The 22,081-nt window shown below is 37.7% G+C and overlaps 1 protein-coding gene across 3 annotated transcripts in view; it reads right to left on the reverse strand.

Moving 5' to 3' along the window:
* Positions 1 to 769: 769 nt before the first annotated feature.
* Positions 770 to 22,081, reverse strand: part of Mis18bp1 (MIS18 binding protein 1) — a 30,391-nt gene continuing 9,079 nt past the window's right edge. For 2 of the 3 annotated variants that reach the window (XM_048361789.1, XM_048361788.1), the window contains exons 7-17: positions 21,347 to 21,434; positions 19,928 to 20,052; positions 17,853 to 17,965; positions 16,736 to 16,832; positions 13,158 to 13,971; positions 8,749 to 8,921; positions 7,464 to 7,624; positions 5,881 to 6,026; positions 3,975 to 4,062; positions 1,849 to 1,900; positions 770 to 1,712 (exon numbers count right to left, since the gene is read on the reverse strand). In XM_048361789.1, coding sequence (XP_048217746.1) covers positions 1,612 to 1,712; positions 1,849 to 1,900; positions 3,975 to 4,062; positions 5,881 to 6,026; positions 7,464 to 7,624; positions 8,749 to 8,921; positions 13,158 to 13,971; positions 16,736 to 16,832; positions 17,853 to 17,965; positions 19,928 to 20,052; positions 21,347 to 21,434 — 1,958 coding nt within the window. In that variant the 3' untranslated portion in view covers positions 770 to 1,611. The remainder of the gene's footprint in view (positions 1,713 to 1,848; positions 1,901 to 3,974; positions 4,063 to 5,880; positions 6,027 to 7,463; positions 7,625 to 8,748; positions 8,922 to 13,157; positions 13,972 to 16,735; positions 16,833 to 17,852; positions 17,966 to 19,927; positions 20,053 to 21,346; positions 21,435 to 22,081) is intronic. The other variant, XM_048361790.1, reaches the window with a different exon arrangement.

The following is a 22,081-nucleotide window of genomic DNA, read 5'->3' on the forward strand; positions in this document are numbered from 1 at the left end:
GTCTCTCCAATTTGTTGTGTCCCTGGGACTCTGTTCAAGAAGTTCCTGCCTGCGCCTATAAGTTCTAGTGTCTCTCCTACTCTGTCCTGCAGTACTTTCAGGTCTGATGTGGAGGTCTTTAATCCATTTTGAGTTGATGTTAGTGCTTGGTGACAGGCTGGGATCCACTTTCAGTTTTCTGCATGTGGCTGCCCAGTTCTCCCTCTGCTATGAGACTTTTTAAACTCCTAAAATACTATCCACTGTCACCACAGGAAGTATATTGGCAACCCAAATTATATAGCTTTTTTTTTTTGCCAGTTGTGGTGCTTGTGATTCAGGGCTTGGGCACCATATCCCTGGTTTCTTTTTGCTCAAGGCTAGCACTCTACCACTTGAGCCACAGCACTTCCAGCCTTTTCTTTTCATGTGGTACTGAGGAATCAAACCCAAGGTTTCATGCATGCCAGGCAAGCACTCTACCACTAAGCCACATTCCCAGCCATACAACAGTAATTTTTAAGGGTCACTATGACATAAGCATTTCTTTTGTGCCTGTCCTATAGCTACCAAGAATGACTTGGTGGCTAAAGAAAGATCTTAGTCCAATTGAACTGTTCTGTTCAAATCTCTCTGCTATAAATCCTTTAGTTCAACAATTGCTATTACTGACTAAATTCTTAAGAAACAAAGTGTTATTTTCTACTGAAAGTATAATATTTTCTGAGTAAACTTAAATAGAATCAATAACAAAATGCATGTCTTCATAAAACAGCCCAGAAGCATACTATAAAAGCAAACTAGTTTTATTTGAAAAATCTAACTGTGAGGAAAGAATAAGAGAATGTCTACTGTAACCAGAAGGGAAATAGTTTGTCAGGTTTTAAGACAATCGCAGAATAATCTAAAAAAAAACCAAAAAAACAAAAAACTTTATTCATAAAATAGCTGCCAGTGAAAAGACAAAATGTTAACAATGACATAAAAATGACTCCTTAGAGTGATTAAATGAATGTTTCTCTAATCTGGTCTAATCTTTTAAGTTACTGCTGCATGTGTGTTAGGCTGAAGAATCCATACAACATATATCCTGGCTCTACCTAGTAAGACAATGAAAAAGCAATGAATTAAATTTATATAGGTTTCACAGATAGGTCAATCATAAGATTTAAGAAAGACAAGGGAGAAGCATGTTAAATAGTTTCAACAATGTAATTTAAACACTAAGTCAATGTAACATCAAGTGGCAGGAAATGCTAAGGGTTTTCTTTAGGTAGACCATCCTCTTCCTTCCCTCTGCCTTCCCCCACTTAATGGTAGTACATATTCTTGAAAACACCTAAAATGTACTTGGGACATGACTTCGTTAAAGTAAACAGACTTAGAAGCTCATAAGAGACAACTATTTTAATATTACAAAGAACAAGATTTACAAGTATCTACACAAGCAAAAGTTTTCCTTCCATTGCTGGTAGGCTGAGCACTGAGGAATATTCCATATTGTACTTTGAATTCAAACATGGAAATCTGAAGACAGTCCGCATTTTCATAGGAAGCTATGTTACAAAGAAAATCCCATTCTCTATCAGCTTCATGGTAAAAATCCTGGAAGTCCTATTTTTCTCATTCTTACTATGAGTCAGAGTTTGAGAAATAATAATCTTTCTCTTCTTCATCTGAAGTTTCCATACCATTAGAAAATAGTTTTCCAAAGCCAGAATTTTCTCCTAAACCTATATAGATAAGTGGAAGAGAAATGATTAATTCCCAAGTAATTTCAATTAAGCTGCAAGGAACTAAATATTTTAATACTATCCAAACAAACAGATTACCATGTAAGAGAATTAAGCTACAAAAGAAATATATTACCTTTGTTAAACGAGGTTTCTCTTGATAGTACAGTTGGCAAATCAGTTTCAACCTACAAAAGAGTTCATATTAATAGCTAAACAGTACCTCCCAAAGGTAAGCATGCTTTATCCCCAAGGTATTCCAAACATAAAAGTGTAACATCATATAATCATTTCATAGTTATCTGTAAAATGCCTACTTCTTTTTTTTGATATATATGTATTTTTTATTGTCAAAGTGATGGACAGAGAGGTTACAGTTTCATACGTTAGGCCTTGGGTACATTTGCCTACTTCTTTTCTATGCTTATCCAGGGCAAAGCCTGGGGCTTAATCCGTGTTGTCTTTCCCTTACTGGCAAACACTACTATAAAAAAAATACAGGGCTGGGGATACAGCCTAGTGGCAAGAGTGCCTGCCTCGGATACACGAGGCCCTAGGTTCGATTCCCCAGCACCACATATACAGAAAACGGCCAGAAGCGGCGCTGTGGCTCAAGTGGCAGAGTGCTAGCCTTGAGCGGGAAGAAGCCAGGGACAGTGCTCAGGCCCTGAGTCCAAGGCCCAGGACTGGCCAAAAAAAAAAAAAAATACAGTAAGCTAAGTTGCCAAAATATATTAAGCACTTATGTCATTTAAATCCTCAATAACCTGGGTGAATTAAAAATATAAGCAGATTTTATCATCAAAATAATTACAGATATAAACATGTCCATCGTACTACAGATGAGGCAAAACACCACATACATCCTTTAACCCTCAAAACCATTCACTGACATAAGGCAGTATCATGATAATCCCCACTGTCATACAAAACATGAGGAAGACTAGGAAGCTTAAGGCTTGACCTCATTGTGACACAGAGGAAGAGTCAGGCCTTGAATTCATTACAATTTGTTCTTCCCTTGTTAGCACACTGGCTACAAAACATTAGGCCATGACAACAGTAGCTAAATCATGAACATAGCTTGGTAGGTTGCTTAAATTATCTACACTAAGGGAAACAAGCTCAGAATTAAGAGGACCCAAGAAACAGAAACTTTTTTCATAATTTATCATTTTATAATTTATCATCCATATCAAGCTCTGCTCATTTTGTGGAGAAAAACATTGAGTGTGCTGCAGCAGAATTAGCAGCAGGGGCATCACCCACAGCCGCCAGACTCACAGAATCTCCAATTTATTGTGTCAGAGTCTGGGGTTTTAACAAGATCCCCTAGTAACTCCTGGTAACCCCTGTGCATATTGAAGTTTTAGAAACAGTGCCTTTGGTGCTTGATAAAGCAACCCAGCTTACTGGGTTGCAAAGCAGAAACCAGAAACCTAATCTTTGGTCTCTTGTTACCCTAAGGTTTATTAAAGTAGGTAGCCTATAAAGGAGAGCGCCATGTGGTATTCAGGCAAGAAAGAAAAGTTTATTCCCAAGCTTTTGGCCTATGGCCAAGATGAGGCATGGCCAGAGAGAAGGGCTGACCACGCCAGGCCCTGCCTTATCTAGGGTAGGGGAAGGGAGGTGTGGCCAAGTGAGGGGAGGTGCCTCTAGGTGTGCCAGTACCTAGGTAACACAAGTAGGTACTGGGCGGAAGTGGACCTTACAGTTACTATATTAATTGCTTTTTACCTTAATAAACTAGACTGCTACAGTAACTCAAGTTCCTCTGTAGGAAACTAAAATTTCATTCTCATTAAGGAATGAGAGATTTGAAAAAGAGAATCTTAAGGATTCCTGAGAAGATGTTTGGTTAGTTCAATCATGGAGTACAGAATCTTTTGAAGAACTGAGTCCCCAGACACATCCCATATACAACTGAACCCTGATACGAAAGATTATATAATCCCAGTGTTTAGAGATAACCCAAGAAAGCCAAATGTAGTCTGAGAAAGTATTTTTAGGGGATAAGAGTATTCTCTCCCTCAACTCATCCCCATTCTCCTCAAAGATTCTTTCACAACTGTACATCCAACTCATTCTCCTCAGCCACCTGTAATCCTTCAGGGTTTATATACTTATTCATAGCCTATTAGAATTTACCTACATTAGGTTTTAAGTACCCACAGAGCAGGGACTGTTAGTTTACTACCACAATTTCTCATATATTTGATGTACAAAAAAGTGTTATTTACTTATAAGGATAAAAATACTTACTGTTTTTCTCCTAACGTTGCCCCAAACCATGCCACCATGACTTTTATGAGTTTTTTGCATATGAAAAACATATCTATCACAATCATCCCTGTTTGAATACAAAACAATGTTGTCATCATTAACTATCAGGCTCATTTCTTTTCCTTTTCACCACTACATGAGCTTGAACTCCAGGCTTAGCTTGTTCTAGTTTAGCATGCCTGCTCATGGCTGGTGCTCTACCAATGGAGCTAAGTTTCTTGCATTTTGCTGGTTAATTGGAGATGTCATTTCTCAGACCTGTGTGCTTGGGCTGGCTTAAAAGTTCCAGTCTCCCGAACTCAGTCTTCTAAGTAGCTAGGGATAATATAATGAACTTGGCTATCTCTTACTTTTATCTCTAAGTTGAGTAGAAATTGACAAAAATCTAAATTCTGCTTTACTTAAATTTTTACAAAGTGAATTCGAGTGAAGTCTCTTGAAGTTTACGGCCTAAGCTGCCTTTGTATTGGTTCTCAGATCTCAGCATCAAGTAGCTAGAATTACAGGCATGACCACCAGCACATGGCTCAATTAAACATTTTATTTTCATCTTAACATGGTAAAGGCAATAAGAATATTTCAAGAAATTTTGCAATGCTTATTGTTCATCTCTTTTTTCCTTATTGGCATGGAAAAGTATAATTTGTGACTGTATTCATGTATTTGTGTGAATCACAAACACTGCTTTATAGCAAATGAATAAACTAGCCAGTTGTTACCAAGTTGCTAACAAATTGACAGGCCTAGCCAGTTGTTCAGGGATAAGCGCTTTGTAAGATATGCCTGTTAATCTGTTAAGATTCCATCTCTACAGTGCTAGGATTTTAGGAATACATGATATCCTGTAAACATCAGGATTCTTAAAGTTACATATTACTCTGTTAACAAAAAAAATACATTAACTGCTTACTTACTTTTGGACTTGGAGGCTATTTTCATATTTCTAGTCCTATTGTTCATGATATCTTTGATCCTACATACCAGTCCTGGGGCTTGAACTCAGGGCCTGGGCGCTGTCCTTGAGCCTCTTTGTGCTCAAAGCTAACACTGTGTATATGCACATCCATACAAACGTACACAGCCAAGCCTGGTGTCTCATATATGGAATTACAGCAATTGGGAAGTTGAGGCAGGAGAATTAAGAACTGGACTACAGAGCCAACCTGGACTACAGAGCAAATTCCAGTCCAGCCTGTGCTATGTTGTAAGACCCTGTCTCAATTGGTGTAGACAGCTACAAATAGGGGAAAAAAACCCAAATATATATTCATACATTATATAGCCTCTATTTACACAAAGAATAGGCAGGACATTATTCAACACACCTAGCGCTTTTCCTTTACTATATCTTGGACATTTTACCATATAGTAACATAAACAATTCTAGAAGCAGGATCCTGGGTGAAAGGGTGTGTTGATAAATACTGACAGTGCATGGAAAGACTTCTGTTTTTTTCTTCTTAACATTTTGCTTGTTATAAATCGCATCACATTTTCTCAGATTGTCTTTCAATAATAATTTTTGGTTGTTGGTACCATGTAAAACTTATAAAATTACTCACCTCTTTGGTGGTTTGTAGGTTTAGCATCAGTTAGAAACACCTCAATCCAAGATGCTAATTCTCCAAAGTTTATCTGGTTCATGTTTTAACTTTTTACATGTAAAGCCAATCCAATCTAAATTTATCCTAATATAAAATGTAAGTTCTCTTCCAGTTCCATCTATTGAATATCAACACCTAACATGCCAAACCTGTCCATCCTAATTTTAAGAATTAATCATTGCTTTTGTTTCCTCTACTGTGCCTGTATTCACCAATTCACAAAATGGTGAAAAGTACCTCAGTATGTTGATGTATAAAGTGAGTGTCAAATGTGGATTTACCTTTTTATAGAGGCCAGCATACCAGGGCTGACATGTTGACACTGAGGAGTTTTTGCCAGTGGAAAGATAGCTGATGAAGGAGTTGTTGCATTTTTGTTCATATTTAGGAGAGAATCACCGTCTTGACTGTACTGAAAACTTGGCAACTATAAAACAAATTCTTTCATCAGGTACCCATAAAAATAAATTTTCTCATTAGCACAAAATGTCTTTTGGTGGGCTAATTGTTTACCTCTTTAATGGTTTTTGAAACTATATAATTAAAAACCGTAATAGACTATAGAACCTCATTTACTTAAAAGCCCAACAACAAATTTGTCTTGTGCAAAATGGAGACAATAAAACGTATTTCTGAAGAGTCGTAGATCAAAAGCAAGGAATTGTTTCTATAGAGTTAATTCATATTCTGTCCCAGTTATTCATCTTGTCACTGCAGTATGAAAGTTGCAATAGACAATATGCACAGATTTATTTTAATAAAATTGCTTTTATAAGCAGGTAAAAGAATAGATTAACCCAGTGTGCTGATCTTAGGTGTTAACACAATAAAATGAAACTATGATTACTTCAGTATTGGGTTCTTCCTTTAAGACTGCCAACCCCTCAGTGTCACCCCCTAATGTAGCCCTTTTGACTGGACAACCAGATATCCAGAGCCCATCACACTGCTCTAGGAAAGAACGTATGGGCAGAGGGGCCGGAAGTGAAGGCACAAACCTCACCATCCTTCTGTTTGTATGCAGTTCTCTTGGAACACACACACAAAGTAGTGCTTTCTTTTATGGTAAAATCATAGGTAAAATGGCCTGGTGTGGCTCAGGCCTATAATCCCAACACTCAGGAGGCTGAGGCTTAAGGCTATGAGTTCAAGGGTACCTGTGCTCATAGCAAGACTGATTTTGTCACAAAAACAAGCAAACAAAAAAGAAAAATGGAAAGTGGACATATGTCACAGTAGATAAGGCAATCTGCTATTTTTTCCTTTCTTCTTTCTCTCGTGTGTGTGTTTGAGATATAATCCCTGCCTCAGCCTCCCAGTGTTGGGATTAAAGGTATGTGCCACCATCCCAAGCTTGGCTTTCTATTTCATAAGTTTTTAATGTTGCTATTGCATATAATCCCAAACATACATTTTACAGGATTAAATGATGATGCAATAAGATAAATGGAACAACCCTGAAGGATCATGGTATTGTGAAGGGAACATAAATGGCCTCAGATGAATAAGGAAGAAGGTCAGGTTAAAAGTCTATACTAGATACAGTCTTTATAATTGAAGATCATCTAGTTTATTATAAATTTAATCTAGCTCTTTCAATTTAAATACTTAATTCAGTTGCCAAAATCCCCACATTTGTATCTTTAATACGCTCTCAATATGTGTATTGTTTTGGAAAAAGATTTTGGACATTTTTTGCTGCAAAGACTTTTTTCTTTACAAAGATTTTTGGTTTTCTGAATTTCTTAGGATGAACTCTCGTGGATAGAGTTAATTTGTCAGGGAAGAACTAGAGAAACAAAATATACAGAAATCAGTACAGAAAAAGAAAACAATGGTTTCGTATATTTTAGACTCTTCTTACCAGTACTTTTTTATCCTGAAAGGGAGTTGCAGTGAAAAAATCTTCATGGTCATCTTGTGGCAAATGTTCCAGAAAATCCCTTATTTGTCGCTTCCGTTGAAGAGTTCCCACTTTTGCAGTTATCTGAACACTTGGCTTTGTATTGGCATTGCTTCTCTGACCTGAAGAGTGAAGACATTTTTTTTGGGGGGGGGGGGGTGGGGTGACTGTTTTAGAATGTGAACTCAGGGCCTCATGCTCTTGGCTTGGCATTTTTGCTGAAGATTAACACTCTACCACCTCTACTGTGACCTTTTTTTTTTTTTTTTTGGTCAGTCAGTGCTTGAACTCGGGCTAGAAGCTGTCCCTGAGCTTCTCTGTAGGCTAGCACTCTACCACTTTGAGCCACCACTCCCCCTCTGGTTTTCTGGTGGTAAGACTCACGGACTTTCCTGTCCAGACTAGCTTTGAACCACAATCCTGTAATTAGGATTACAGGTGTGAGCACCCAGTGCCCACTCTCTACTCTGATTTTTTGCTGGTTAATGAAATGAGAGTCTCTCTCAGATTAGTCTCCCTGGCCTGACTTAAAATCTTTGTATCAAAGAGATTCTCATATATCAGCTTCCTGAGTTTGAGTAACATTAAAGGTACAAGCCACTAGCACCCAGCCTCAAGACAGTTTTAATATGGAGTTGGTCATTTACATGAACTATTTTGTAAAGTAATAATCTCTTTATGTCTTTAATACTCAGGAGGCTGAGATCAGAGGATCTCTTTTAGAAAAGTCCAAAACACTCCATCTTCAGTTAAGCAGCAAATGGTTTTACTGGAGGAATGGCTCAAGTGGTAGAGTGAGCAAAAGTTCATAGAGAGCATGAGGCTCTTGAGTTCAAGCCATGGTACCAGCAAGGGAAAAAAGTATTATTTTAAACATTCCTATATAATAAATGATTCAGCAGTGAAAGCTATGCAGCATAATTAGCATACAAGATTCTCAGAGAAACTAGGTAATAATACTATGTAGGGTAAGGTTACTAAGGCTATTTCCCACATCTGTCGTACTACATGCCTGATGAGGTCTTTGTATCCTATTTTAACTTTCCAAGAACAAATTCACAGGACAAGGTTATTAATGTATGTCATGACCTTTGGTTAAGACTTTAAACAGATGATCTCTAAAGTCCATTCTACTATTTTCAGAAAATACTTGTAACAACACTGATGGATAAATATTAATTATTCTTCGCGAGTGATTAGAACTCTGCACTGAGTGCACTCAGATAATACTTTTTACAATGGTTACCATTTTGGTCTTTGGAATTGGCCTGCTTTTTCTTGGCGACATGTTTCCTGGATTTTTTGCCTCGGGGATCTTCCATGTATTTCCTTTGGCATTCCTTAGCAGTTCGAGAACCTACTGCCATAGCTACCTCTTCCCAGAAACCAGGTTTGTGTTTTGGAAGAGATGAAAAAGCACTATGGAAAAACAAAACTAATTTAAAAACAAGAAATTCAATTAAGTAAAAACCTGAAAGCACTGAGTCAATGAGATTACCAAAAGCATTCTAGACAACTATTTGAGGAAAAGACCCTATTCGCTGTACACACTCAGTGACTTTCTGCTTACTACTTGAAATACAAAGATATAATCTTATGTTCCCAATAGATACCTTCAAACTATTTTGTTGTGTTTTATTAAACCTGAATTTTTTTCCTATTTCAACATGGCTTTCTTCTAAGTACGAGATTTGATCTTTTGGAGAATTCTTGTATGATTTTTATTTACTGTTTTTCAAATCTCAATTGATGCAATGTACACTGGAAGATAAACTCTCAGTTCTTATATATCCAGGCTACAAACTGCCTATCAGAAAGTCTTATGCTTAGGACGGTAGAAGGGTAGTTGATGCATGATGTGTGCATGTATGGGAATAGCACAGTCAATTCTATTAAATACGTATGACTAAAGAAGATAAAGGCTGGGCTGGGAATTTGGCCTAGTGGGGAGTACTCGCCTCATATACATGAAGCCCTGGGATTGGTTCCTCAGCACCACATATATAGAAAACAGCCAGAAGTGGCGCGGTGGCTCAAATGGCAGAGTGCTAGCCTTGAGCAAAAAGAAGTCAGGGACCGTGCTCAGGCCCTGAGTTCAAGGCCCAGGGCTGGCCAAAAAACAAAAAAAAGATAAAGGCTGTGCACTCCTTATCTAAAAACCTCCTCAGTTTGATTTTAACGTACTATTCATCATACAAGTAAATATTTTAGGGATGTTCTCTTAATGAAAGGAAACTGGAACTAAAATAAGAAAAACTATAAGATAATTCCCAATTCAACATGAAAGTTGACTTGTAAATAACAACTTAGGATCCAGGATAACATATTTCCATCTCCTTGCAGTCCTTTTTATACTGTAGTAAGGATGACATTTCAGCCAGAAAATTGCTATTTAACTCACTAGTTAGCCCCCAAAAAGTAAAGATTCAGTATATCTGAAATGTGCTTTTGCTTTTTTCCCCCCAGATCTTGTTATATATTTGTGTGTACCATATCTTAGGAATATCTTAGGGATAGTCTCAGCATAAAATCTATTTGTTTTCCACACACTTTAGGTCAGAGTAATTGGTTAGTTTTGTTTTTCTGCCAGTCCTGGGGCTTGAACTCAGAGCCTGAGCACTGTCCCTGGCTTCTTTTTGCTCATGGCTAGACTCTACCACTTGAGCCACAGCGCCACTTCTGGCTTTTTCTATATAATGTGGTGCTGAGGAATTGAACCCAGGGTTTCATGTATATGAGGTGAGCACTTTACCACTATGCCATATTCCCAGCCCCAGTTAGTTTGTTTTGTAGAGCTGGAGATTGAACCTAGGGTCTCGCATGTGCTAGGCACACACTCTAACACTGATTTATATACTTTTCCAAAAGGTAACTTTATATAATTATTTTGAGTGTACCTGTGTATACTCATCACATGAGGTCAAGTGTTGAATTTTCCATTTGTGCAATTTGTCAGCACCCAAAAAGTAAAATTTTGGATTTGGGAGCATTTTGGATTTTTCACATTAGAAGTACTCAACTTGTACTAACACTGTCCTCTTAATTATAGCATGCCTTTATTTCACATACTTTTAGAGACACTATGTAGCTATGGTTGCTTAGCCATCCTGACTGTAGCCCCTATGGAATTATAAGAAGACTGGATTGAAAAGTGAGCTGGGATTTTTCTCTGTTCTGAGTGTTAGGAGTCCTCTTTCCTGCTCCTCAACCTGGAATTATTTTCTACTCAACTTCAACTTGACTTTTTGCCCATACTTTCTAGATTTTTGGTAGCTTTCATTCTCATTTGGGGATGAAGAGGAAAAAATTAGGAATTCCTCAATGGTTTGATGGTGTCTTAACATTACAGACTTCTCCAAAGGGCTCACTTCCCCAAATTAACAATATCTGCATGAGATCATGAACAGTGGCGACACTCCTATAATCCCAGTGATTCCAAAGGCAGAATCAGGAGGATTCCACTTTGAGTGCAACCTGGACAAAAAAATGTTAGCTAGACCCTTCTTAACCAATAAGCCAATCTTGATGCTATACTCCCAGAACTTCAGCTATATAGGACAACAGGCAGGAAGACTGAGGTCTGAGGCTTGCCATGGGCAAAAAACAGGAGACTGAACAGGAGAGCAAAAGGTTCTGGAGGCATGGTTCCAGGGACAGAACACACAGCAAAGATAAGGCCTTGAAATCAAACCCTAGTAAAAGCAAGGGGGAAATAACCCAAAAACCTTTACCATTTATTCTGCCCAGATTTTATATAAGCAGCACAGTAGAAGAACCAAAAGAATGTGCTTATTCCACCGTATTTGAAAGTAGTCTTTGTTGTGTGAGCATATTTAAACTCTAATATTCAGTAAAACTTGAAACACTTTATTATAAGGAAATGGTAGAGGGACACAGCTGGAAAAGATAAAAGCATACCATAGTCTGCTTTTGTTGTGAGGAAAGAATCTTAGAAAATTTAAAGACCACAAAGAAATGCAGTGAGGCTTTTAGATCTACCAGAATCACAGCTGTGTATTAAGTCTAATCTAGAGATATAGCAAACAGATTACACAGCCAGAAATAAAGTACAAATAACAGTACTACTACCACAAGTCAGGCAAAAGCCTCAAAGGTCTGAAAGGAGTATTGTCAAAAGAGTAGATCATAGAGAGATGACTAGGGAGTAGCCTTTAGTAACTTTGTTATTTTGATTTTAAATCAATAAGGGCATAATTCTTTCCAGTTTGGTGAAAGGAATTACATTTCTAGAAACAGAAATAGGCAAAGTAGGCAACAGCATGGGAAAATAAGTTTGTTTTACCAAGTAAAGATAAACTTCTCAACCTTCACTAAGTAAGGTCAAAGTGAAGTTTATATAGCTGTGTTCAGCAGTAAAGGTAAACACAAGTTCAGAACACCAATTTGAGAATTGTACAAAAGGGAAAGTTAGAATCGAGGAGGACAAAAGATCTCTAATATTACCAGAACAGGAAAGCAGGTAAGAACTGTAACTGGGGAATAAGATTATTTTCTCTGCCTGCAAATAAGGCAGAAGGACAATCAGGAAACTGATGAATAGAATATCACAGAAATACTTGAAGAAAGTAGATTTGAAAAAAAGGGCTAAAAAAAAGTGGCTGGCTCAAGAGCCCCTGCCTAGCAAGCATAAGGCCCTAAGTTCAAACCCAAGCACCATCAAAAACAAACACAAAACACGATATACTGCGAACCACTGACTTAGGAATATATCTCAGCTGCTCAGGAGGCTAAAATCTGAAAATCACAATTGAAAGCAGCTCAGGCTGACAAATCCTTTAGACTCTTGCCTCAAACAGCCAAAGGCCAGAAGTGAAGGTGTGGCTCAAGTGGAAGAGTGCTAGATATAAGCAGAAAAAGCTGAGGAAGAATTTGAGGTACTGAGTTCAGCCCTATTACTGGGCCAAATGATATGAAATCACATGCCTGTACATGCCTGTAATCCCAGCAATTGGAGACAAAGATGGAAGGATCTCAAGTTCAAAGCTATCCTAGGCTACTTAGATCCTTTACACACACACACACACACACACACACACACACACACACACACACACACACACACACACACGAGGGAGAAAGTAGGAGGGAGAAAGGGAAAGAAGGAAAGGAAGGGAAAGAAAAAAGAAAACAATTCCCAACGTTATGCAGGTAGAAGGGCACTTAGGGAATGGAAAAGTGTAGAATATTTCTTCTCTCTTTTATCAATCCTTTTCTACTAGATCAGCATACTCTGGCATCTGTCACTTTACCAATAAGCAAGTAAGTAACCAAACATATCCCAATATCTCACACTCTCTTTGATTACCCCCATACTTTTCTGTTCCTCACCTTTAAGCAATTCCCTTGGGAGTGTCCACCTAAACTGCTTTCATCTTTTTACCCTCCTGTTCAGTCTTCACTCAATTATGATCTTGTTATGTGTATAACCACACTACTCAAACTTTTAAGTCTATATAGCCAAATTCAATTCATATCAGATCAATGTATTGGCAGCAGCACACACAATGTATCACCCCAATCTTCAAAATCTCACTATTTACATCACTATATTGATAATGATTAGCCATTCTGTTTTTATGTCTTTTATTAACATAGTCACCCTATAGATTTCTAGAGTCAAATGTAAGTACTTACTAATGAAGTTTCTCCAATTCCTTCTCATTCCATTCTCTGTCATAAATTGAGCCTGGTAAATGTCTTAGGGGTAGCTTGTTGCTATCACTGGGTTTCAGAAGTGTTTCTTTCGCAGAAGACCTAGCTTTCTTTTGCTTTATGTAAACTTCAGTCTCACTTTCCTCAGTTTCAGATTCTGACATCAAGAGGATATCCTTTGTGATGTCTCTTGCGTTTCTTCTCAGGTGAACTGTTTCTTTGGTGTTGGCTTCTCTGGTTCTCTTAATCAGAATTTTCTTTCTAATCTCTTCTTCTGTTTCATTTTCTTCACTGGACAAATCTGATGAAGGCTGATGACTGGAAGATGACATAGGTACTTGTTTTTCAATTTTCCTCAGTTTTGATTTCAACCTGGTATTTTTCTTAACGTCGCTGATGACTGCTTCATTTTTAGGGCTAGGCATTATCATTTTCTGGTTGACAGTGAGTAAATGATCTGCACTGCAATCTTCCTTGCTCATATTTTTACAACCTACAGTATACCCAAATGTATTTTCTGAAGTCCCTGTCCCTGTGGACATACTGACATGACTTTCAGTTTCATTTAAGTCTGAATCATTTTCTTGATGTCTTGGTACTACAAACTCTGTTACTGCTTTAGTAGTGTCAGAAGACAGATTATATTTCATGGATTTTCTTTCTATTAATTTTTTAGTTTTAAGTGGTGTTAATAAAATAAAAGCTTTTTTCACCATGACAGCCATTCTTTGATCATCTGAATACTGTTCTCTTGAAGTTAGAATATCAATAGGTACATTTGATTCTTCAGTTCTCTCTTAGATTTTGTAAGACAAAAATCAAAGACAAATTAGATACAAAAATCATAAGTATACATATTTTCACAAAATATACTATTTTTCAACACAAGTTCCATTATATCCTATTATCATATTAATCTTCCTAAAGCACAGGTCTATTCACATCACTGCCCTTTGAATTCTAAACATTATGTAATGGTTTATATAAATCTTTTGATGGAGCTGAGTACAGGTGGCTGACACTTGTAATCCTATCTACTCAGCAAACTGAGATCTGAGGTTCAAAGCTAGCCTGGGCTATAAAGTTCATAAAACTCACCTCTAACCATACAAAGCTGGCAGTGGAGCTGGGGTTCATGTGGTAGAAAGCTAGCATTGAGTGAAGTAGCTCAAGAAAGGCACCCAGGCCCTGAGTTCAAGCTGTAGTATTGGTGCGTGTGCAAGCACACACATATACACAGTTTCTGTTGATGATTTGTCCTAGTCTACTGGTACTCTACAAGCTCTGCCTTCCCCATGTTCAGATCTCTCATTGTCCCCAAATCTAAACCATATTCTATTTCTATTAGATGACTTTTTCCTGTTCTTTCTAATTTTTTTTTTTTTTTTTGGCCAGTCCTGGGGCTTGAACTCAGGGCTTGGGCACTGTCCCTCAGCTTCTTTTGTTCAAGGCTAGCACTCTACCACTTGAGCCACAGGACCCCTTCTGGCTCTTTCCATTTATGTGGTACTAAGGAATTGACCAAGGCTTCAGGGATGCCAGGCAAGCATTCTACCATTAAGCCACATTCCCAGCCATGTGCTCAGTTCTTAATTTTCATTAACTTTGTTCACTTATGACCAAATCAAATCACAACCTGTGATGATTGCATTCAAGAAAGTCCATGAACTGTTTTGACTTCCTCAATTGAAGGACTACACTTCAAAACTTGTAAAATTTTCTTGAAAATGCTGTTACAATTACACATTTTATCTTTTTATCAGACTAAGGAAAAGATCCTTAATGGTGAAATTTTTATTTTCATGTTGGCATTTTTGTTTTGGTGATGTTAGTAGATGTTCATGAATACACTAAACACTAAAAACTATCTGTTAAACGGGGCTGGGAATATGGCCTAGTGGCAGGAGTGCTTGCCTCATATACATGAAGCCCAGGGTTCCATTCCTCAGCACCACATATATAAGAAAAGGCCAGAAGGGGCGCAGTGACTCAAGTGGCAGAGTGCTAGCCTTGAGCAAAAAGAAGCCAGGGACAGTGCTCAGGCCTTGAATTCAAGCTCCAGGACTGGCACGAAAACAAAAACAAAAAACAACAACAAAAACTTCAAAAATATTCGTTAAGTCAATTCTGTTTTGGTTTTTGTTTGTTTTGTTCAGTTATGGGTCAATTCAAGGTTTGGGCACTGTCCCTGAGCGTTCGTGCTTAAGGCTAATTTGAGCCACAACCACATTTTGGGTTTAGGGGTGGTTAATTTTTAGTAAGAGTCTCACAGACTTCTGCCTGGACTGGCTTTGAACCACGATCCTCAGTAGTCAGGCAACACTCGAGCAATACTCAGCCTCCTAAGTAGGTATGATTATAGGTGTGTGCCACTAGCGTCCAGCTAAACCAAATCTTTAGGTAGAGTATTCAGGAGACTCAGAAAATCATTGGGATCACTAAAACCTTACTTGGCATGTAATGTATGAAACAGAAATTGTGCTAGTTAAGCATAAAATTCTCAATTTGAAGCCTTAAAATTACTAGCATTCACAGAAAATGTTCTTTAAATTTTAGTATAAAGGACTTATATCACTCTAAAAATCCACATGTATACAAAACTAAATGACAGTATTCATTTCAAAAGCATGTCTTTATGCTGTATAATTTAATAAAATAATCACCATTTAGGAAGGCAAACTTATTGTGTGGCATTTAAAATAACATTTTAGCTGGGAATGTAGCTTTAGTGCTTGCTTAGCATGCAAGAAGCCCTGGGTTCATTCCTCAGCACCACATAAACAGAAAAAGCAGATGGTGCTGTGGCACAAGGAGTAGAGTGCTAGCCTTGGGGGACAGTGCCCCAGGGCTAGCAAAGAAAAAGAAAAAGAAAAAAAAAGATACATTTAAGCTGGGTGCCAGTGGCTCACGCCTGTAATCCTAGCTATTCAGGAGGCTGAGGTCTGAGGATCGCGCAATTCAAAGCCAGCCTGGGAAGGAAAGTCCGGGAGATTCTTATCTCCAATTAACCACCAGAAAACTGGAAGTGGAGCTGTGGCTCAAAGTGGTAGAGTGCTAGCCTTAAGCTGAAAAGCTAAGGGACAGCACCCAGGCCCTGAGTTCAAGCCCCACAACCGACAAAAATAAAATATAATAATGGTTTAGCCAGGTGCCAGTGGCTCATGCCTGCAATCCTAGCTACTCAGGGGGCTGAGATCTGAGGGTCATAAAAAAGCCAGCCCAAGCAGGAAAGTCTCTGAGACTCTCATCTTCAATTAACCAAAGAAAAAGCTGGAAGTAGCATTGTGGTTCAGGACCACTAGCCTTGAGGAAAAAGGATCTCAGGAACAGCACCCAACCCCAGAATTCAAATCCTAATACTAGCAAAAATATAAGTAGAAAAAACAAACAAATAAGTTTATCTTCTGTAATACCTTATGTAAAAGCAACAGAGCCAAGCACTTAAAACTATTAAAATAGTTTATCATTTTAGATTATGAAATATATAAGACCACTTCGATCACATTAAAAACATTTCAAATAATAGCTTCCTAGTTACAAAACTATTAAAGATATATTACCTTGCTTCTGACTTTTATTTTTCCTTTTATTTATTCCTTCACAATTTTTCAGTTTCTTTGAAGACAAATTTTTGTACTCTTTTTCCCCAACTAAGTCCTTCAAAACAAAAGATGACTCACTTTTACTTTAACAATTAGTCTCTGCACATGAACTTAATAATTTTGACAGCATGTATCAAGTGTACAAACTGCTAGGTACCTGTGGTTCTACAAATTTTGCTGCAGCTTGAACTTTAGAACCAACATCTAGATTTCTACTATCCCACACAATTCCTTTATTAATTTAATGTACTTTGTTTCTTCAAACTTTTTAATAAGAGTCTCATCAACTTTCCTGCCTGGGCTGGCTTTGAACCATGATCCTCAGATCTCAGCCTCCTGTGTTTATAGGATTACAGGCATGAGCCACCAGTGACCAGCTACTGAGTGAGTTTTTCAAAATGGACTAAGGTGCCTTTCAAACTTAGGATTCCAGCTGCTGCCAAGGGTTGCAAACTTTGGTTACCTCTGACTGCAGAGCTAGAATAGATTACATTCTGTCGGAGTCAAGATACAAAGAGTTATTGGACTCTTGTTCTATGGACGTTTTTAGTAAGTATATACTTTTTTCGGGGGGGGGGCAGGTTTACCAAACCCAGGGCTCTTGCCATACTAGGTAAATGTTCTGTTACTTTGTTATCTCCCCAAACCTATATCTTTTGTTTACAATCATTGACTGGTTACTGTCCTGTTCTCATCTCTAATAGCTTTCTCAAAAAATCATTTTTGCTACCTTATAAACGGCACCATTTGCTCACTATTGTTCTCTCCTTCCCAATTTTCTCTGGAACACTGATTTAGAACTACCAGAAGCTGTTTCCCTAACAGCAATTCCTGAGATCTCAAATAAATCACTTCTCCTTTAGAGGTACCGGAATTTGATTTTATGGCTTCATGCTTATTAGACAGGTACTTTACTACTTGATCCATACCCAGCCCTCAGAAGTCCTTTATGCTTTTGCAGTTTCTGAATTTTGATTGGTCAGCTAAACTAATACTTACACAGAATTTGTCTTTCATTGTGTTCCTGAACCTCATTACTACTTGAAACATCAGTGTACAGTAATGCATGCCTTACCTGATTAGATTTTACCCCATCATGTTGGAGCTTTAAAGGTGGTTTACGTTGACATTTACTATAGCTAGCTACTTCTGTAGCTCCTGGTAATTCACTGTGCTTATTATTTAGGTCTGTGAAAATAAAAGTTTTCAACAAATGATTGCATAAGAAAATAAGCTGCTTTGCAGCAATATATTGTGCTACATGTCTGTATTCCCAGCATCCTGGAGGTTGGGGTAGGAGGATCCAAGTTCACAAGCCTGGACAACACAGAGATTCTGCCTAAAACAAAACACAAGAAGATGCTGTCCTACAATAGAGAGCCAACCTGAAAAATATCACCTGCCTACTCCAATGTTACAGATATTCATTATCACTTTGATTACAATGAAAAGTAGTTTTACTAGACATAATCATTGTACAGTAAGGTTTTGCTAAAATCACTTTTCTTTAAAAAAAACTGGAGAGCCCTATTTTTATAACTGTTTTCAATTTGTTTTGTTCCATCTAAGGCAGAACAATATGGCTCATTTTGTACAAATTAATTACTGATTATTCTAGTTATATCAATTAAGAGAAAGCTAATTAGCTACTGCTCTTACATATTTTTTCATGCATATGAAATTATGGCTTCAGTATACATAAATACTCCAAGGTATAAGTAAATCCAAGCTAACTTAATTTTTGATCAAAACAAACTTTACAGTATATTTAGGAAAGTTTACTTTGTCCTCAAAAGCATCAAAAATCTTAGTTGAGCCAAGCACTGGTGGCTCATGCTTATAATCCTAGCTACTCAGGAGCTGAGATCCGAGGATCTCAGTTCAAAGCTAGCCTAGGCAGGAAAGTCCGTGAGATTTTTCTCTCCAGTTAGCCACCAGTAAACCAGATGTGGTTTACTGTATCTCAAAGTGGTGGAGTGCTAGCCTTGCGCGAAAAAGATCTGAGATAGCACCCAGGCCCTAAATTCAAGGCCCATGAATGATACCCTCCTGTCTCTCCCCCCCAAAACAATCTTAGTTGAACAGGCAATAGATTAAGAGAAAATAAAAACTATATGTGCTTAAACAAGTGCCCACACATAACAGCATAAGCCTCTTAAGTTCATGGTAAGAGTTTGGGACTATGGGAAGAAATGAGGACAGGTATTCAGTGAGCTTCATTGTGAGAAGAACTGCCACCTGTGGTTATTTCTGTCTGTGTCAGAAATCAGACCCCTAAATCTCTTCTTCCAGTGAAAACATCGTTCCTGGAGAGAAGGATGCCTATCAGAAAAACCTGCTTACTTTGTCTATTTATTTCATTATTGATGACTTCTTTTTTTTTTTTTGGCCAGTCCTGGGGCTTGGACTCAGGGCCTGAGCACTGTCCCTGGCTTCTTTTTGCTCAAGGCTAGCACTCTGCCACTTGAGCCACAGCGCCACTTCTGGCCATTTTCTGTATATGTGGTGCTGGGGAATCAAACCCAGGGCCTCACGTATATGAGGCAGGCACTCTTGCCACTAGGCCATATCCCCAGCCCTATTGATGACTTCTATATATGTACATTTTGGCACCCTTTCATCGTTAACCAGGTTTGTACTTCTTCAAGAGCCACTGTGAAGTAAGCCAAAGAAATATAATTCAGGGGAACCTATTGAGTTCCCCCCCACAAAAAAAAGACATAATAGAAGCTCAACTAATGGCTAATAATCTAAAATTCTAGATCAGAAAAAAAACACACTCTAAAGCGCAAAGATTCTTTGTCTTCTTTTGGTATTTAACTTCCATTGACTGCAAGGAAATAGGAAATGCTTCTCTTTTTCTGTCTCCTCTCCTCTGCCTCAACCCTGTTACACTAAAATCCTTGCAACAACTTTCGCCTCATGAGCTCTCCTTTTGGTGAGACACTTTGACACGTTTTCCTAAAACATATCCCAGTGGAAAATGGGAAGAGGCACCCTTTTATAAATTATATAGTGCCAGAATTTTTTTTAAAACCAAAGAAAACAATACTACATATATTATATATAATAAATAAGGGTTCTCAGAAAAATTTACCATTACACCAACAGAAAAGATCAAGCATACCCAAACTATCACGCCAGGGTTACCTGTGGTGCTGGTCTTTTGGACGACATTCACTTGGCTTTCTTCTGTATCATTTGTCATTGATTTCTGTGTGACAGGGACAAATCTTTTCTGTTTTTGCATGACTTTTCTTCTGTTCTTATCAGCCCTAAAAAGAGTTATGTCATTTTTCCTCTAAAATTAGTTCTTAAAATAAACTAGCCAGGTGCCAGTAGCTCATGCCTGTAATCCTAGTTATCAGGAGGGTGAGATCTGAGGATTATGGTTGAAGCTAGTAAGGGTAAGCCCACGAGACTTTCATCTCCAATAACTACCAAAAAAGTTGAAGTGGCTCAAAAGGTAAAGCACTAACCTTGAGCAGAAAAACTAAAAAACAGTGCCCAGGCTCCCCCACAAAGCAATCAAGCAAACCCTAAATAAATAGAAATTCCCTCAGGTGAAGCTTGAGACAGGGTTTCATTATGTTTCCCAGATTGAGACAAGGTTTGCTAAGTAGCCCGGATTGACCTGGAACTCTTACGTAGTTCAGGCCTATTTCCACACAAAAAATCTTCCTGCTTTAACCTCATTGAGTACTGGAAATACAGAAGTAAGTCACCAAGCCTAGCTACAGATTATCTTTAATGTTACATTTTAAATTCTCTTCTAAAAGAAACCCAAACATAACATTAAGCCAAGGGTCTAGAAGATAACCTCTAAATGCTTCCTCTTGTTCTTAAAATTCCTAGTTAAGCTGATATAAGGTTTACTGAAAGGCAGCCATGCTCATTCAGTTCCCTATTATTTATGGCTGATTTTTGGCTACAAAGTCAGAGTGGAGTGACTGGAATAAAGACAACATGTCCAAAAAAATACTTCACAGATATTTTTATAAATTATTTGTGTTGTGATTAAACTTTAAATTCTGTATCCCCTCAGTATCAGTTGCTTAAGAACAAGAAGTAATAAATTCTTTTCTCATTGCCAACTAGTGTCTGCTAAATAGCTGATGACTATACTAGATGACTACTGAGAAACAATGTAAAAAAGGACAAATAGCTTCAGGCTAGCATACCTACATGCTTCTCAAAGGGTAAGTGAAGATTATGAAATATGTCCAAAGTTCTATTTTCCTTTTTGCCTTACTCAACGTGACAGTAAAGTGTTAATGTTTCTGAAGCCCTTCTATAAAGTACTCCAAAACTAACATTCCCCCTAAAAACAAAAACAAACCAAACTAAAAACCACTTTACACTGGATACCCGAGTATGTATATTTATAAAGATTCATTACCTTTTATATCTCAAAATGGCTGAATTTTACTGATACAAATCATACTTCAAAAAGATAACTTTTTAGGGCCAAAGATGTGGCTCAAGTAGTAGATTGGTCACCTAGCAAATATAAAACCCTAAGTTCAAACTAGTACTGTTCCCCCCCAAAAGTTAAAAAGAATACTTTACCTTAATTGTTCTAAAAAATTATCAATGTGCTCCTTCCAATTATTTGGAAATCCAAACATAAATTTCCTTGTGAGATAATATGGGTATCCTAATTAAAGATAAATTAAAAATATTAAAAGCCTAGAATTTTAAAGACATATCGCTAATTCATTAGTGCAGCCAAGAAACATATTTATTGTACTATTACATGCCAGCCACTGTCCTAAATACTGAGGACTTAACAGTTAACAACAAAGTAGAGAAGACTCCCAGTTATAAAGGAACTTGCCTTCTACTAGGTAAGAAGAGGCAAATCCGTTCAAAAAACACTTTTTTGGTAGGTGGTATTATAGGGAAAGTGAATAAGAATGTTCATGGGGAATACAGGGAAGGAAACTATTAAAAAAAAAAAATGTCAAGAAAGTTCTCACTGAAGCAGTGAGAAATTCTGAAGGGCCCGAGACTGAGCCTTGTTGGAGTTGGAATGTTAGAAGCAGGTATGAGTCATGTTAGAGTGAGAATATTGAAAGCAAAGGAAAGCAATAAAGTATAAGGCAAAAAGCAGACCTGATGTATTTGTGGAACAATAAGACTAGTACAGCTGAAGTGGCACATCAAGCGTAAGTACTAGAAAGCTACTCATATGGGTAAGCTAGTCATACAAGCAGTGAAAGAGCATGGGAAATTTGGATAAAAGTCTTTGAGGTAACTTATTTAAGACAAGATAGAAAATTGTGAAAGATTCAATTAATAATA

This window comes from Perognathus longimembris, chromosome 14 (assembly GCF_023159225.1).
Source record: "Perognathus longimembris pacificus isolate PPM17 chromosome 14, ASM2315922v1, whole genome shotgun sequence".
Classification (NCBI taxonomy): Eukaryota; Metazoa; Chordata; class Mammalia; order Rodentia; family Heteromyidae; genus Perognathus; species Perognathus longimembris.